The 13,843-nt window shown below is 44.4% G+C and overlaps 1 protein-coding gene across 2 annotated transcripts; it reads left to right on the plus strand.

The window, feature by feature from the left end:
* Positions 1 to 296: 296 nt before the first annotated feature.
* sh2b1 (SH2B adaptor protein 1) lies at positions 297 to 13,510 on the plus strand. Of its 2 annotated transcripts, XM_023403264.2 has the most exons (10): positions 298 to 457; positions 2,329 to 4,423; positions 4,832 to 4,933; positions 5,477 to 5,568; positions 5,657 to 5,739; positions 6,201 to 6,356; positions 6,498 to 6,709; positions 7,628 to 7,802; positions 8,904 to 8,994; positions 9,930 to 10,098. In XM_023403264.2, the coding sequence occupies exons 2-10, from the start codon at positions 2,696 to 2,698 to the stop codon at positions 9,949 to 9,951; spliced, it is 2,661 nt and encodes an 886-aa protein (XP_023259032.1). In that variant the 5' UTR covers positions 298 to 457; positions 2,329 to 2,695; the 3' UTR covers positions 9,952 to 10,098. The 2 variants fall into 2 exon arrangements, with proteins under 2 accessions (XP_087029328.1, XP_023259032.1); XM_087173202.1 differs by lacking the exon at positions 8,904 to 8,994 and having other exon boundaries at positions 297 to 457; positions 9,930 to 13,510.
* The last annotated feature ends 333 nt before the right edge of the window (positions 13,511 to 13,843 follow it).

Raw genomic sequence — 13,843 nt, forward strand, 5'->3', positions numbered from 1 at the left:
TTCCGTACAGGTTGACTGAGCTGACACCCCCTCAGGATGGAGGGGTGTGATGGACCAGTACTGGTTTAGTTTGTTTGTTTATTTGTTTGATGGTTTGTTTGTTTGTTTGTTTGTTTGTTTGTTTGTGAGGAGGGGCGGAAGTACGACTCCTCTCCTTCCCCACCATTCGCCATCGGTCGGTCGGTGTTGACGGTCACGACTCGCTCATCGAAAATCCAGCGGTTTTTAACGGCAGCTGTGAGGACCCACCGACCAACGCTGCACTCGCCGACCTCCCAACTATCGCGAGAAACGGGCCAGTGCGAGAAGAACGGGGTCCAGGCAAGGCATAGCAATATTCATATTTAGCAACAACAACAACCTTTACGAAAATGATTATTCCGTGATGAAAGAGTGGTGAAATGTGTGGCAGCTTTACCCAAAGACACGGATGAAAGCACTGGACTGTGATATACAGGTACAGAAAACACAGAACATGGTGCTTAAGCAATATTGATAGCTAGCTAGCTGGTTTATTAATAGCAAGCTAAGTGGCTAACGGTTAGCCTAGCTCGCTAAGAATCTTTGGCGTTAGCTGCTGTCGGATGATTCAATATGTGGTCATCTCAGCCACAGGTTACAACAGACACCACAAAATAAGATGTATCAGATCAACAGTGCTAAATAAAGATGATGATGAAGGGCAGCTCGTTAGCAAGTGGACGTCAGGTAGCTATTGTTAGCTCGCTAACGTTACACGTCTTTAAAGAAAGCTGAATGAGCAAGACTCACATTGCTAGTTCATGTTAGCAAGCTAAAGAGTGAGTCCAGTTTATCTAACGTTTATCTGACTCTAACCTCTGATTTAAGGTGCATTGCTTGTAGTTTGACACCATTAATCTCCTGGGAAGTGGTGGAGGAAGTATACAGGTTATTCACCTAAGTAAATGTAGTAATACCACACTGTAGAAATACTGCATTACAAGTAAAAGTCCTGCATTTACAGGGTTATTGAACTATGTGGTGGTAGAAGAATTATTCAAGAAAAAAATACTGATACCACACTGTAAAAATACTCTCTTACAAGTAAAAGTCCTGCACTCAAAATTTTACTTAAGGGTGCAAAAGTATTTATATCAAAATATATTTAAAGTACTCATTATGAACAATGGTCCATTTCAGAATAATGCATTTTATATCATTGGATTAATGTGTACATCACTTAAATGTTGCAGCAGTGGAGACTGGTTCCCACCATACTTTTAATCTTTAGACGAATGATAAATTAAATCTCTGTATGTCAATTCATAACAGTATAAATAAATAGAATAGAGCTGAAATGATTATTGATGAATGGATTTTTTTAATTGAACGAAAAATAGTTGGCAACTATTGTGATCATTGTTCATGAAACATTTTATTGTTACAGCTTTTAAAATGTGAGGATTTGCTGTTTTCCTTGTTATTATTTTAATAATTAATTAATAACAATAATAATTTTAAGCTTTGCACTGTTGCTTAGACAAAACAAACACTGTGCTTCAGTTCAGTATTTTCAGATTTTTTTATAAACCAAACAATCAGTCAGTTTGTTGAGAAAATAATCAGTAGATTAATTCATAATGAAATTAATCAGTAGTAATTTCTCTTACTTTCTGTTGGCAGTAATGTTATCAAATGTCGAGACGTTAAACTAATCTATAAATGAAAAGGGTTGTTGTGACAGTGGATTGTGTTGTTGTGTTATATGCTACTGGGGAGCACTGAAAAGTTGCACATCGTTCTTACAAGTTTTACGTCATACTTTCAAACTTTAGATGTTATTTTCATAAAACAGGTATTACATTTCATTCTATGTGGTATTAAAAAGGTATTATAAAGTCTTAGATTTAACTTTGGGAACCTGCAGAAACCCTGACACGTATATAAGTAAAAGTTCTGTATTAAAAACCTCAAAAACTGAGCTTAAGTAAAAGTATTGTATTAAATTAAACTCTATGGAGCTTCATATTATAGTTTTGTGTATGAGATTATTGGAATATTAATACAGATTTTTTTATTACTGATGCTTAAACTTGTGAGAACTATTTTAATGTATTGTGGCTTCTGGTGGATTTGAAGCTCATTGGAACTACTTTATATCTATAATAATAATAATAATAATAATAATGCCTGGTATTTTAGAAACTGATCATATTATTTGTTCTACTCATAAGCTCTCGTAGTAATGTGTGTGTGTGTGTGTGTGTGTGTGAGAGAGATCTTATCTTTGTGGTTCAATCAGAGACGTTATGGTGATGTGCACTATAAAAAATAAAAAAACTGAAGTAAGAGTTTGTGTTTTTACAGGATGTGGCCGCGCTCCTCTGGCTCTATGACAGACGATGAAGAAGGGGCAGACCTTGTGAATCCTCCTCTTACCTCCAGTTACTGGCTGAATCCCATATTTTCTCGTTGAAACGCTGAAGTGTTGAATTGCTCAAAATAATGTAGCAAACGGCTCAGCCTTTATTTGAGCTCTTTGAAACCCCATGGGTCTGGTGCATTGTCTCTTCAGCTTGTCATTTTGGATGGGGTTGAGCGCCACACTTCAGTTCACACTCATTTGTAAATTATTAGACCAATGTGCTGTGTTTGCCCCCTGTCAGTTACCCCAGCTGTGCAATCACTTCAGCTTTCTGTTGTATGTTTGAAGTGATTTGATCCTTTCAGGAGGATGAACGGCTCTCTTTTAACCCCGCCCAGCCCGAGGGCGGCAAACTCCTCCCCTTTACCTCCCTCACCCTCCCCATCTCCGTCTCCACCGTCCCCGTCTTTGCTGCCCCTGTCCTCCCGGCCGCCCCCTCTCCCGCCTCTGGTGAGCCCTCCACCCCAGGCTCACCCGTCCTCCCTCTCAGACACCCCCACGCCCTCCCCTTCACCTTGCCTGAGCTGGACCGAATTCTGTGAGCTCCACGCCCGCGTTGCAGCCGGCGACTTTGCACGCCACTTTCGGGCTTTCCTCCAGGAAAACCCCCACTACTCCCCAGATTCAGCAGCCGCCTTCTGCCGGCGCTTCACCGACCGCTTCGTTCGTCACTTCCAGAGTGAGCTGGAGGGGGCGCTCCCGCCGAGCTGTGCTTCTGGCAGGGATGAAATGGTGAGCTGGGCTCCCCAGTCAGATGTTACTTCCCTTGAAGAGGAGGCGGTGTCACCCCTGTCAGCAACCGGGGGAGCCGTTCTCCCGTGTCCCCCGACTAACATGACACGGACTTTATCCAAGCCTGCACCGACACGGCTGGTGCTGGAGAACCGCAGCGGGGACAGGTTTCAAGATTCGTACGCCCACGGCCACGTCCTGCCGCCATCGTCCTCATCGTCATGCTGCTCCTCAGTGGGAGGGAACAACGGGAGGCGTGAAGAGAGAGGAGCCATGGTTGCCCCTGGGAACGGGGAGACACCGGTCGAGGAAGAGGAGGACAGCTGGCTCGGGGTGTCGTCTGTTGGGGAGGATGTTGAGCCAGAAGAGCGGGAAGCAGAGTCCACAGAGGTGGACGGTGCTGACCCCTCCCACACTCCTCAGATTCCACCTTCCTCATCCTCCGTCACTCCTCCGCCCGACTCCAAAGGTAACAGCACGCCCAACTCCTCCAAAAACAAACTGAAGAAGCGCTTCTCGCTGCGGAGTGTGGGGCGCAGTGTGCGGGGGAGCGTCCGGGGGATCCTGCACTGGAGAAGCTCCTCCAGCGACTCGGCCCAGAGCCAGCTGCCCTCCAGCTACAGCTACACCATGGGTGTGCAGGACGCTAGCTTGGGTTCAACCTCCAAGAGGAACTCTGGTACACAGCCTCCCACACCCACCTCCTCCATGCCTGTCTCTCTGTCCATGCCCCTGTCCCTCCCCCACTCCTCCTCCTCCTCTCTGCCTCCCTCGTCCTCTAGCAGCGCCACCTCTCTGTCTCTGTCGGAGGCCGCCCGGGATCGCCGGCGGAGCAACGGCGAAGGAGGCGAGAAGGAGAAGTGGAGTCATCGCCTGGAGAAGCTCAGACTGTCACGATCCCCTCCCCCTGTCCTCACCCCTTCCGCCGCCGGCTCTCACTCCACCTCCTCCACGCTGCCTCCGAGCAGCGCCGCCGCGGCTGCCATGGGACCTCCGAGGAAGGTGGGCAGGCTGGTGAGGGAGGGGGGCGTGAGCGTCAGCTCATCCAACGACGAGTTAAGCGGCAGCCACGGCTTCTCCGGCTTCTCGTTCGGTCTGCTGCACCACGGCACGGACAACAACAACGCCGCCTCAACTTCATCTGCGGCGGCTCAGACTGGTCCGGTGCAGCCTCTGGCCAGTGGAGGGAACGTGCCGTGGAGAGGAGGTCGCTGGCATAAGTGTCGTCTGGTCCTCAGAGAGCGGGACAGAGAGGGTGGCGAGCGGGGAGAAGAGTACTACCTGGAATTCTTCATTCCACCCAAGGTAAGTGTTTCCCTCCCGTGAAACGACAGAACACGTTGACCGATGTTTCAGTTGGTAGATTTGTTCTAGCGCTTGTAAAAGAGGAGATTAAATCAACTGTATTGATCCCACACAGGGAAGAAGAAGCGTCACAGCAGCAGAAATACAAGAAGAACAGATGCACAGTTTCAATAAGTAACATTAAAAGTTTAAAGCTAGAAAACTAAAGGTACAAAATGAGAAGTAAAAGCAGCTGGACTGGATCCCTCTACTGAAACTGAAGTCTAAAAACAACAGGTTGTGTTTTTATGTGCAGGGCTGTTTCTTGGAGCAGTGAACGCTCAGACCTCATCGCCTCCTTATTGTTTTTTGTGTTAAATTATAAAGGAGAAAGAGCAGTCATTGATTTTGCCCGGTTTGTCTCCTCAGTCGTCGAAGCCCCGGCTGACTGTCCCCTGCTGCTCAATCGTGGATGTGAGGAGCACCACGGCGCTGGAGGTCCCTGACAAGGAGAACACCTTTCTGCTGCAGGTAATCACTCCTTCATCTGAGTGGAGGGCGTGTTACTGTGACCTCTCGGCTACAGACTCTTAGAGACTTCACGTATTTTTACACTCTTCATTTGTGCATGTTTGTTTTTTCTCTGCAACCTCCACAGACAACATGTCAACTCATTAACCAAACCTTCAGGTCGTATAGAGCTTCAGCGCGCAGATGAACAACACCAACAAAGCCTTAAATAAAATCAGTGCAGTTTTCTTCCTCTTCATGGAGCCGACTGTAAAAGTATTTTTGTCCAGTAAATATTTGATGTTCCTCAGCCTGGTGAAGACGAGACAGCTGCGTCTGAGGACAAACGGACACTCAGTCCTCAGTTTATTAGGAACACCTAGCTAAAACTAATACAACACTCGTGTCCAACTTTAGGGAATAAGCTGAAAATACAAGTAAAAAGAAGATTCTGACGTTTGACAGTGAGTCAGTGAAGATGAACCAGCTGGTCACATAACTGTCCACTGTCCAATCTAAAGCTTTATCCCTGAAGTTTTACTTCTTTTCTGCCCCCCCCCCCAGCTCGACGGCTCGGCGCAGTATGTGATCGAGACACGAGACGCTGTTCAGATGAGAGCCTGGCTGAGCGACATCAGGAACGGCATCTGTCTCAGGTAAAAGCTGCTGTACCTTTTGTTGATGACTAATAGGATTTCCAAAAGGGGTGTGTCTGGGTTTTAACTGCCCCCCCCCTCCCTACAGTGAACAGGAAGATGCTGAAGGTGTGTGTGGGGGCCCATTAGACATCAGTGGAACTCCTGAGATCGTTGACCGTCTTTCACAAGGTGTGTGTGTGTGTGTCTGTTTGAGAGAGTGAGTGTGTGTGTGTGTGTGTGTGTGAGTGTGTGTGTGATGCAGTGGCTGGTCTGGTGCTGGTTTAATTAAGTGCTGATTTGACAATTCTGATGTTTAAAAGTTGACACATGCAAGAAAATCAGTATTAGAGCCACATTCTCCATTTATCTCTGAAACATAAAATGCAGCATAATGTATAATTAACAACAGGATAATTAACAACAGGATAATTAATGATATGTTTGTTTTTGGAGTCATGGTCTAAAAGTTGCGATGAAGCCGCTGTAGGCTTCGACCAAACAGCTGGAGTCATGTGCTGGTGTTTTATTCTCATGTCCTGCAAATGTCCTGGCAATCTGTCCTTCCTCTAGACCACTTCCTGATCTATTGATTATTAATAAATACATTGACATGTTAGTATAAGTAACCGTGTGGGACCTTCTGCTGTCAGTGTGTTACGGAGGCATCGGAGGCTCCTCACCTCTGATGGATCCTCTCCCGCCGGAGCTGCCGCCTCGTGCTCCTCTCGACGAACCAGACGGCCGGATTCTCGGGGGAGGCGGGGCTAGTCTGGGCACACCTTTCGCAGAGACGCCAGATGCCACAGGTGAATACCATGCAGTACAAACCGTTGCACCAAAACTGTGGTCTTCTTCCCTTGTTGTAGGGAATTAAAGGGCTTGTTAGTGGTTATTCCACAGTATCGTTGCTCAGGATTGATCTTCATATTTACCCCTCACTCTTGTAGGGTCCTTCCTGTTCTCTGAGGTGACGTCTGCCGAGACGGTGGAGCACCCCCTCAGCGAGTGTCAGTGGTTTCACGGCACCCTGTCCCGCCTCAAAGCTGCTCAGCTGGTGCTGGCCGGAGGCCCGGCGAGCCACGGCGTCTTTCTGGTTCGCCAGAGCGAGACGCGGCGCGGAGAATATGTCCTCACCTTTAACTTCCAGGGCAAAGCCAAGGTGAGTCTGGGACTGGGAGAACGTCGGGGTAAAGACAGAACTAAGACCCAAGTTGTAATGAAGTGAAATATCTATTTCAAGAGTTGAAAAGCTAAAGTTTAGTTTCTGTTGAACCAGGTCTGTAACATATTTAAAGCTGCATCTCATGATTATTTAGCAGGTAGTTTTCTCAATAAATCGATCAATTATTTGATCTTCAAAATGCCAGAAAATAGTGAAAAGGTCTTAAAATGTCGTTGACCAACAGTCCAGGGAAACGTCTTTGTACTAAAATGTAAAACAGAGTGAATCTTTATGTTTGAGAAGCTGCAACCAGCGAATCTTTGCTTCAAATATTAATGAACCAAAACTTCTCTATAGTGACTAATCCATTAATTGGCTGATTATTTGAGCTCTGGGTATATTACTGATTGCAATTGCAGAGTAGAAGCTTTGTTTCAGGAATTTTAACTTTACATCCATCCAACATTTTCTCACATGACTTCAGAACAAAATATGAAGCATCAGATTCAGACTGATACTGAATTTAAAAAGAGTGAGAAGCAAAAAACCCTCCACAATGTTGAAACATCACAAAATTATAAAAATACAAAATGAACATAAAAATGAGGAGGAGCTAATAGATTGAAAATATATATAATGAAATTAACATCAATAATAACAATAAAATCAAAATAAGAGCAGTTTAGTTTTAACTCCATGAGCAATAGTAATAACACAATATGTCAATATCAATGAAACAGCACTTTAAATGGTCCTTTAAGCATCTTTGTAACATTTTATAGAAGAACGGTTCTTTGATAAATGGAGAAAGCCGTTCCATAATTTGATAACTCCAAAAATTATTGAAAATTTAAAGTGTTTAATGGGAAAATAACGACGTCTGTTCAACGTTGAGTCTGACTTTGTTCCCCTCAGCACCTGCGTCTGTCCCTGAACGAGGACGGTCAGTGTCGAGTGCAGCACCTCTGGTTCCAGTCCATCTTCGACATGTTGGAGCACTTCCGGGTGCACCCGATCCCCCTGGAGTCCGGCGGCGCCTCGGACGTCACGCTCATCAGCTTCGTGGGTGCCACCGCCGTTCGCCAGCCGGGTAAGAGCGAGAACATCGCTCCACGTTAAAAGAGACAAAAGAGGCACGATTAAGGAAACAAATCAAGTTCCTTTCAAACGTGGCTGATTTAAATGTTGATTTCATGTGTGAATATTTGAGTCCCGTGAAGAAGAAGAAGACATGAGCAGTTAACTGCCCCGAGAGAAAGTCGTCTCCGACTCAACGAACAGATTCAGGCCTTTTGTTTTCAGGTTGTTCGTCCGTCTCATTGTCGAGGACGAGATATCTCAGACTTTGGTGGCCAAAGGTCAAAGGTCAGTCACTGTGACCTCTCAGAACTCTTTTTAGCCGTTACTCAAGACTTCACATAGTATTTATGACAAAATTTCACACAAATGCTTCATATTTTCTCTGACTGGATAAACAGGGATGTGACCTGGAACTAGTCTGAGAGGTGGAAGGATTTTGCATATTGTGCAGCCCCAGTGTTCAGTATAATTTTATTTTAAATACTTGCCTCAGGGGTTTTACAGTCTGTGAATTATATGACAACTTCAATTCAGGGAGGAAAAAACTCCTTTAAATCCCTTTACCCGAAAAACAAACAGTTAAGTGAAGTCAGCGCTGTTACATAATCCTTACCTGACACAACTCTGCCCAGTTAGAGCCAGGTGTTCACTTCCTGTTGAAGCCTGGACGGTCGTGTGTGTGGTTTAAATAAATCCGTCAGACGTCTCTGTATCTGTGTGCACATGCATGTTGGCCAAGCTTTGTCTTTACAAACTGCATGATGTCAGATCAGAGACACACCTGCCACATCTTCTCCCACTTTGTGCCCTCAGCTCTTCTCCTCCATCCTTCATGTCATCCTCTGCTTTTCGTCTCTTCTCCATGTATCTAGAATCAGATTGTGATGTAATTCTAGATCTAAAACAACATGTATTTGTTTCTCTGAGCAGCAGTAGAAACTGTTCAAACCTTGTTAAATGTCATGAAATAACAACAGAAATATTTTGGTGACAAACTCCCCTCACCTTCATTATGTGCCGCCGCAGCCTTTTCCATCTGTGCCACCCGTGGTGTTCTGACCTCTCTGTTTGTTGTTGTTGTTTGTTGTATCCGTTGGCTCATCCCTTGCAGGCCGGGACAGGGCAGGCAGTCGGCCTACAGTCTGTGATGTCATCACCACGCGCCATCCCGACTCTCCATCAACCCCCATCTCTGACTGTGTGTAAGTGAGACCGGACTCGAGAGAGAGAGAGAGAGAGAGAGAGAGAGAGAGAGAGAGAGAGAGAGAGAGAGAGAGAGAGAGAGAGAATTCAGAGCATTTGAACATTTAAAAAAATTGCATCAGTTAAAATTTGATTCAAAACATTAGTTTAAGAAAAGAATCAGTGCAGTAAGACTGCAGGAAGTGTCTACAGTTTAATAAAGGAAAAACAAATGAATCAAAGTCACAGCAGAACTTTTGTAGTTCCACGTCTTAATCCACCAGGATCCTCTGTAAAGTTGAGATGTTTACTTTGACACAGATGTTCATTTCCAAATATATTGAATTAATTAACAAGAGAGAGACAGAAGGGCGGGGGGGCAAACACACAAAAATTAAAAGTAGTTTAATGGAAAATGAGTAAAAAATCAGCTGCAGACACTAAAAAATCGTTGCAGCTGATCCTGAAGTTTAAATCAGTCTGAAGCTCCATATTTATTTTATAAATAATTTCTCGCTGCTTTAAACTTTCAATCTCTTATTTGTCGCATCACGACTTTAGATCGAAAACCTGTGGAGGGAAGAGATCAGAGACAGTTGTTCAACATATTATGGTGTTATTGTGTGTGTGTGTGTGTGTGTGTGTGTGTGTGTGTGTGTGTGTGTTCCTTGAATTGGACTGCCTCCATGACTCCCATGGACTCCATGACCGCAGACTCCTTCCACCTAACCGGCCTCTCACTGTCATTTTCTCTTTTTCTCTCCTTCCTCTCACCCTTCTTTTCTCCGACTACGCTGTCACTTCACTTCTTACACTTTTGGCCTTATTTTCTCCTCCTCTTCCTCCCCCTCCTCCTCCTCCTCCTCCCTTCTGCCTCCCTTTATTTACGCTTTTCTCTCATTTCCCCCCTTTTTCTTTCTTTATTCTTTCTCTCGTCTGTTTCCTCTCCGTGCAGACTTGACCAGCAGACCCCGTAGCCCTCCTCAGCCTCCTCCTCTGCCGCCGGGCCGGCCGCCGCCCCCGACTCCGCCCCAGGAGAGAGGAAGTGAGACGGAGCAGGCAGGGGGAGGAGGAGCGACTGTGGTGACAATGGCAGCAACAGGAGGAGGCGGAGGAGGAGCAGCAGGAGGTGGAGGAGGAGGAGGAGGAGGAAGCGGCGGCAGTGGAGGTGGTAGTGGAGGAGGAGTGGAGGACTGGGAGGAGAGGGACAGGGACACTCCTCTCCGCCAACTAGAAGCTGTGGAGGGAGAAGAGAGGGATGGAGCGAGGGCGCCCCGAGCCATCGATAACCAGTACTCCTTCTTCTGATGAAGGGAAGGCCAGGAGGGGGAGGAGGGAGTGTGTGTGTATGTGTGTGTGTGTGTGCGTGTGTGTGCGTGTGTGTGTGTGTGCGCGTGTGTGTGTGAGAGCGAAAGTGAGATCGGATGAGGCGGCGTACATCATAGCCATTCATAACCAGTATTTTTATTTTGTTAGCAAGATGGAGGAGAAGAGGAGGAGGAGGAGGAGGAGGAGGTGTAAAAGTACTAACACTATGCGAGCAGATGGAGAGAGGAGCGAGAGCAGCTTTACGACACTAACCTAGCGGTACATTACTTTTATTGTTCTAGTCAGATAAGCTTTGTTTTTGCCGGTACGCCTCACAGCCGGCTCTTTCCTGTCAGTGAACAGCAGCGAGAGCTCGAGCCCTGTGAAGCCAGCAGCCCCGATACCTCACGTGGTCCTGCCAAGACAGCACACGCTAACCAGAGGCCAAACATACTCTACAGACAACTCTACTGTGGCAGGTTAGACCCCAGACGTCACACCTTCACCGCTCCACAGCGTCACAGCAACCGCCATTAAAAAAAAACAAACAAACTCTACGCTGACGAAAACGTTCCTCGTGTAGAAAATTAAAAGGCTAGTTGTGGTTATTTGACGTGGAGTTCTGTGAGGTCATGTACAGTCAGTGTGTTACCTGCAGACAAACTGAGACCTTTGCAACGATGACGTAGACACCCACGGTCTCTCCTGATTGGCTCTCGTCAGCTTCGACTACCAGAGGTGAATATGGAAACCGTTGATTTAGAATATATTTAGCTCTTTATCTTCCCGCCAAAACAAAATGAAGTTGAGCTCTTCCTGATTCACTCAGGTGAAGGTGTGCTTGTGTGTAGGTTGTAGGAAGTTCAGCGGTTGAGAAAAAGGGGAAGTTCTGTTTTCACAGGAAGATAAAGCGCTGAAAATATTCTACATGAACATTCATCTAAACAGATATTGGATTGTTTCGGTTTTCACGTTTTGAAAAGTGTCTAAAACAGGTGTTTTCTGCTGGCCCCGCCCACAGCGGTGATGTCATCACTCTGCTAGTGCACCGGTCCTCCTGCTGCTTCTAACTGAACCTCCTGCAGGAAACTCTCTGACCGGACATGACGACCTCACACAACCCCACGTCAAACAGCCACACCTGTACCTTTAAAGTCAGGATGACATCATGATCACGTCGTGTGTTCGAGCTGCGACACCAAACTGACGGAAAATGTGAATTTAAAATCAACATGAAACACAACGTGTGATTGAATGTATGAAGATATTAACACTAATGACGTGATGTTGTTTTCCACGTGTTGACTGCTTCAGGAGCAGCAGCTGTTTAAAGTTCACACTCGTTCTAACGTCAGTGTTATTAAACTAGTTCTAACTAGTAGTTACCCAGTATTTACACCCAGTAACTGCTGCGGTGGAAAGTAACTAAGTACTGTACTCGAGTACAGTTTTGAGGTACTTGTATTTTACTTGAGTAGTTTCATTTTATGCCACTTTTACTCCATAACATTTCAAACCAGAGTTACTGGTTATTTTACAAATTCAGATTGTAAATACAAAAAAAAAACAAAAAAACAACCAAAAAACCTATGATGACTTTATATAACACAATCCTTTGTTAACGAATAAACGAGGCTGCAACTAATGAATGATTTCACTATTGATTCATTTGTTAATTAAACTTTATGAGATAAATAACATAAGACAAAGAGAACCAGCTTCTCCTCACGTTGGAGAAAAGATCAGTTTATAAAGCAGCTGCTACCTGCTTCATTATAAAATCAACACTGACACGTTTTAAAGTATCGATGTTGTAATGTAGTTTAAATGACAATTCAACTCTATGAATGAGGTTATTCTGAATAATGAGTAGTTTTACTTTTGATTCTTTCAGTACATTATACTTTCAATAAAGTTGAACTAAACACCTAAAGGTAAGATTTCCCTTAAAGTCTGACTTAAGGTTTCTTCAAAATAAATCGGTTGCACAAAACACCCTCAAGTCTTCTCCTTGAAATTTCCTTAAAATGTTCAAATGTTTTCGTTCGTATAAAACAAGAAATTTAAAAATCTCAGCTCCTGGTAATTACATTTCTTAGTTTATCAATAATAAAATAAAAAAAATCTACAAAGAGAATTGATCATTAGTTGCAGCCCTTTTTGCCCGTTGTACAGTGTTTTCAGACCGTAGGCAGATTCAAATGTTGAAATGACTTTTAAAAAAGGGAAATTTGTGAACACGTTTTCCGCTGAATTGATGCGATTTTAAATGGAGTTTGGTGCGACGTTGTGTAATGACAGTATGTGACGTCGGGTCTGACCGCCACATGAACCGGAGCAGGCAGGAAACATTTACCTCAGTCACTCAGCAGCGTCACTCAGTATCTGCTCTCTTTCTCTTTTCTGTCTGACACACAGGAAAAAAAGCTGAAGTGGGAGACGTGCTTTTTCTTTCAGAGAGAAATTACTGATGATACCAATAACAATAATATGATGGAAATAATAATAATAATAATAATAATAATAATAATGACGGTCAGAATAATAGTATTAATTTTATTTGTTTTTAAGACACCTTTTTATTTTGTATGCTTACTCCATGTTAACACTTTTTTTCCGACTCCATGTTGTAATTCAGTTGAAATGTCTTTGTGCCTTTTTTTATTTTTGGGATAAAAAGAAGGAAAAAATATATATAAGATTTGCTATAAAGCCTCATTGTCAAGGTTTCAGTATCCCTCACTCTCTTTTCATGCTGTCTTCTCCTCCTCAACCTCATCCTCCATTCATCAAGGGTTAAAAAAAAAAAACACTTAGAAAATGTCAATGAAAATACCTACTTTTTCTACTTGTGCCTTTCTGTGTCTGTCGTCTCGTCATCAGCGTCTGCCTGCGTTCCTGTCGCTCTGTCTTCATCCATCCTTCAGTTTAGAGCTTGCCTGTTTTTCTTTCGCACCACATGACCTACCCAGTCATTTCTACCGGACTTTTCTTTGCTCATGTATTTGTCTATATGCACCTTTCCCCTCCCCCCACCCCCTCCGATCATCATGTTCCACGTCCTTTTCTCAGTTTCAAAACTCTTTGTGCCTTTCTCTGTCTCTTTTCTCTCTTTGCTGGGACCGTGTGTTGAGGGTGGGCGGTGTCGTCTGTCCACCCTGTGTGGTTAGTTTCAGGTACTACATTGAATTTAATGATAATGATATAATATAAATATAGTGAAACATAGTGGTTGGTGTGTTGTCTCTCTTTTTTTTTTTTTTTCTTCCCCTTTCACATGCTTGCGTCAGAGTTTGACTTAAAGATTAGCGGGTTATCCAGATAACTTTGGGCTTAACTAGTATCACAAAGCTGGCTCACTTTTAACCAGCTAGATCACCATGGTAACCTAACCTTAGAGGATCAGATCAAAACCTGTCAACCGGCCGACTACTGACCAATCAGACACCTGAAAAACTGAGCCTTCATTTCTACAGGATCCTGACGGGGACAAAAAGAGTTCAAGTGAGCAGTAGATTTTGTATAGATCAGTATTTTAATATTTTTTATTTCAGTAACGCC

This window comes from Seriola lalandi, unplaced genomic scaffold (assembly GCF_002814215.2).
Source record: "Seriola lalandi dorsalis isolate HSWRI2012SDOR001 ecotype SW California unplaced genomic scaffold, Sedor1 jcf7180002054103, whole genome shotgun sequence".
Taxonomy (NCBI): Eukaryota; Metazoa; Chordata; class Actinopteri; order Carangiformes; family Carangidae; genus Seriola; species Seriola lalandi.